Genomic DNA, 3,584 nt, shown 5'->3' with positions numbered 1-3,584 from the left:
CGGCGCAAATGGGTGGAGTGCGTGTGCCTGCCGGGCTGGCACGGGCCCAGCTGCGGGGTGCCCACTGTGGTGCAGTACTCCAACCTGCCCACCAAGGAGCGCCTGGTGCCCAGGGAGGTGCCGCGGCGGGTCATCAACGCCATCAACATCAACCACGAGTTCGACCTGCTCGACGTGCGCTTCCACGAGCTGGGCGACGTGGTGGACGCCTTCGTGGTGTGCGAGTCCAACTTCACGGCCTACGGGGAGCCGCGGCCGCTCAAGTTCCGCGAGATGCTCACCAACGGCACCTTCGAGTACATCCGCCACAAGGTGCTCTACGTCTTCCTGGACCACTTCCCACCCGGCGGCCGGCAGGACGGCTGGATCGCGGACGACTACCTGCGCACCTTCCTGACCCAGGACGGCGTCTCCCGGCTGCGCAACCTGCGGCCCGACGACGTCTTCATCATCGATGACGCCGACGAGATCCCCGCGCGCGATGGCGTGCTCTTCCTCAAGCTCTACGACGGCTGGACCGAGCCCTTTGCCTTCCACATGCGCAAGTCGCTCTACGGCTTCTTCTGGAAGCAGCCGGGCACCCTGGAGGTGGTGTCGGGCTGCACGGTGGACATGCTGCAGGCCGTGTACGGGCTGGATGGCATCCGCCTGCGCCGTCGCCAGTACTACACCATGCCCAACTTCCGCCAGTACGAAAACCGCACGGGCCACATCCTGGTGCAGTGGTCGCTGGGCAGCCCCCTGCACTTCGCCGGCTGGCACTGCTCCTGGTGCTTCACGCCCGAGGGCATCTACTTCAAGCTGGTGTCCGCCCAGAACGGCGACTTTCCCCGCTGGGGTGACTACGAGGACAAGCGGGACCTCAATTACATCCGGAGCTTGATCCGCACCGGCGGCTGGTTTGATGGCACGCAGCAGGAGTACCCACCTGCGGACCCCAGTGAGCACATGTACGCCCCCAAGTACCTGCTCAAGAACTACGACCAGTTCCGCTACCTGCTGGACAACCCCTACCAGGAGCCCAAGAGCACTGTGGCCGGCGGGCGAAGGAACAAGGGCCCTGAGGGCCGGCCGTCTGCAGCCAGGGACAAACTGGACACGGTGGAAGGCTGAGGCTGTGGGATCTCTAGGGCCTCTGGCCCGGTGGGATGGTGGCTACCCCTGGCATTACTTTCAGCCTCTTCCCGCCGACTTGGGGATCTTGAGAGACCAGGCCTGGGTGGGTGAGCTCTGGTGGGCTCTTCCCTACTCCAGCCCTTTGGAATCAAGGGTTAGGTTTTTTAGCAAAACAAAACAAACACCTCCCTTGCTGCCAGGAGAAGGGAGCAAACCCAGACATCTATGCAGCCCTTTTGCTACCCAGAGTGCTGTGGCCAGGAGGGTCCCTGGAGAGGCATGACGGGTCCTGGGAGCCGGGAGGGGTGAGGGGGGAGGAAAGGGAGCCTGTGAGAGCCCTGTGGGGCTGCACCTGGTGGAGGGAAGCCTATTTTGGCATCTTGGGGCTTTGGACCTGCACTGGGGCAGGGGGCATGCCAGCTGGTCCCGGTCTGCAAATAGATGCATTTGGGGAGGGAGCAAGGGGGTCAGCTGGCAGGGAAGGGGTGCTGATGGGCACTGCGTGGTGTCCTCAGTGGTGCTGGCTCAGAGGGGAAGGAGGAGAGGCCTGGTCCACTGCCTCACAGGATGTTACCCAGCTGGGAGGGCGGTGCCCGAGACTGTCAGGCTTCTGTCCCTGTAAGCTGACAAAGGCATGGGGCAACCCTGGGATTCCTCCTTCCCATTTCAAACCTAGCCTTGACAATTCCATCTTACTTTACATTGCTGTTGTGTGGGCTGCCTGCCCAGCTGCTTGCAGGGGTCAGTTCTCAGGGCAGGGTGGGCGCTGGAGACTGTATGGTCAGCCAGTGTGGCAGGTGTGGCCTGGGGCATGGGGAAGCAATGACGGGCTTGAGACCCTTCATCATTCTGCCTCTCCCTCCCTGTCGCGCCCTCTGGCCAGCACCCACTGCTCCAGGCTCACCATTACCCCAGGAGGAATCGCTTAGGCTGCTCCTTGGGGCTGGCTAGGGGCCAGGAAGGAAGCTTTCCTGGGCCCAAGAAGGGACATTAAGACCGGTTATATGTCAACCCGTTCCTCTTAGTTTGCCTTGTGGGAGGTGAGGAATGTAATTTGTTGGAGTAGATTCTAAGCTGCTGTAAGTAAGAGACTGTGAAATACAGGGTTTGTGTAAGACAGAAGCTTGTTCTAATTAAATTGTCTAGAGGGAAGTGGTACAGAACTAGAAGGGCAGCTCTACTTTCCTTCATTCACTCCTTCCAATTCTGGATACAGAGTGGCTGCTCCAGCTCCCACTATCACTTATACATCCCAAACCAGAGAAAGGCAGGAAAGTGCACACCCTTTCTTGTTATGGCCATGAGCCAGAAATGGCACTATTACTTCTGATGGCTTCTTGTTGGCCAGAACTTAGTAACATGGTCACATAAATATAGCTGCAAGGGAAACTGGGAAACTGCCTTGTGCCAGACCTCAACTTGGGAGATCTGTCAGTTAAGAGGAGGGTGGATGAGGGAAATAAGCAGACTTCTGGGGGAGGGGTAGAAGTGACTGCTATAGTCGTATGAGCCTGCTCTTGCTCCTCTCCCTGCCCACGCCAGGTGCTGTGGCAGCGACAGGTGTGTGAAAAGGAGAGAACGCCCCTCCCTAGGTCCCCTCAGATATTCCCTGTTAGGCCAGTGTGCGGAGGCTGCCTGTGGAATGTCCATTTCTGTGAGTGCGTGTATATTTATGGGCATGGGTGCATGCTTGGTGTGTATTTGTACATGTCTGTATTGATGTGTCCCTTTACATAGATGCCTGCGTGTGGGAGTGGGAGCACCAGCCCAAGCATTCTCTCCCAGGTCTCGGAGCCTGTGGCTGAGCTTCCTGTGGCTCCCCGAGGTGACGGAGGCAGGAAGCCATTGGAGAGCCTAGAAAGCAAGACGAAAGGGATGCAGGGTCTGTGTGTCTGTCTTTCAGTCTGAGGAATGAGAATCCGCCCAGCCTGAGGCCGTGTCCCTGAGAGTCCTCTACCCTCTCAGCCCCTTTGGACCCCAGCTCCACTCCCACCCCAGCTCCAGCAGGGCTTCTTCTGAGTGTCTCACTGGGGAGATTCCTCATGGGTCAGGAGAGCTGGAGGACGTGTCTGGCACGGGAGTGGTGGGAACTGACCTGGAGCAGCTGCGGTGGACAGGCCTGAAGCAGGGAAGGAAAAGCGGAGTCTCAGGCCTGCCAGGGTTTAGACCCAGCGGGGAGGGAGGTGCACATTGTGTCGGGGGAGAGTTTCCCACATCACCGCAGCATACACTGGGAAGTGGGGGTGGGGTGTCAGGGCCACTCCCCCCCAGGAAGGAAAACCAAACAATGTGAACACTGCCGCCCTGTCACCACATCCAGATGTCTTTCCTGGGAACCTCTTGCCCCGGGGAGGTCTGTCTGTGCCATGCATCCAGCCGGCCTTATCCAAACATGGTCACATCAGCTCCAGGGGTGGTCACAGAAGAGCTGTGGGGACAGAGGTGAGAGTCGGTGTGGGGACATGGGA

The 3,584-nt window shown here is 59.3% G+C and overlaps 1 protein-coding gene across 1 annotated transcript in view; it reads left to right on the top strand.

The window, feature by feature from the left end:
* Positions 1-2,671, top strand: part of Mgat3 (beta-1,4-mannosyl-glycoprotein 4-beta-N-acetylglucosaminyltransferase) — a 3,352-nt gene extending 681 nt beyond the window's left edge. Inside the window, exon 2 of the mRNA XM_033765938.1 lies at positions 2-2,671. Within this exon, the coding sequence (XP_033621829.1) occupies positions 2-1,113 (1,112 nt within the window). The 3' untranslated portion in view covers positions 1,114-2,671. The remainder of the gene's footprint in view (position 1) is intronic.
* The last annotated feature ends 913 nt before the right edge of the window (positions 2,672-3,584 follow it).

This window comes from Fukomys damarensis, unplaced genomic scaffold (genome assembly GCF_012274545.1).
Source record: "Fukomys damarensis isolate Sample0158 unplaced genomic scaffold, DMR_v1.0_HiC HiC_scaffold_19, whole genome shotgun sequence".
NCBI lineage: Eukaryota > Metazoa > Chordata > Mammalia > Rodentia > Bathyergidae > Fukomys > Fukomys damarensis.
The sequence above is the reverse complement of the archived record's forward strand: the minus strand, read 5'-3'. Positions and strand labels throughout refer to the sequence as shown.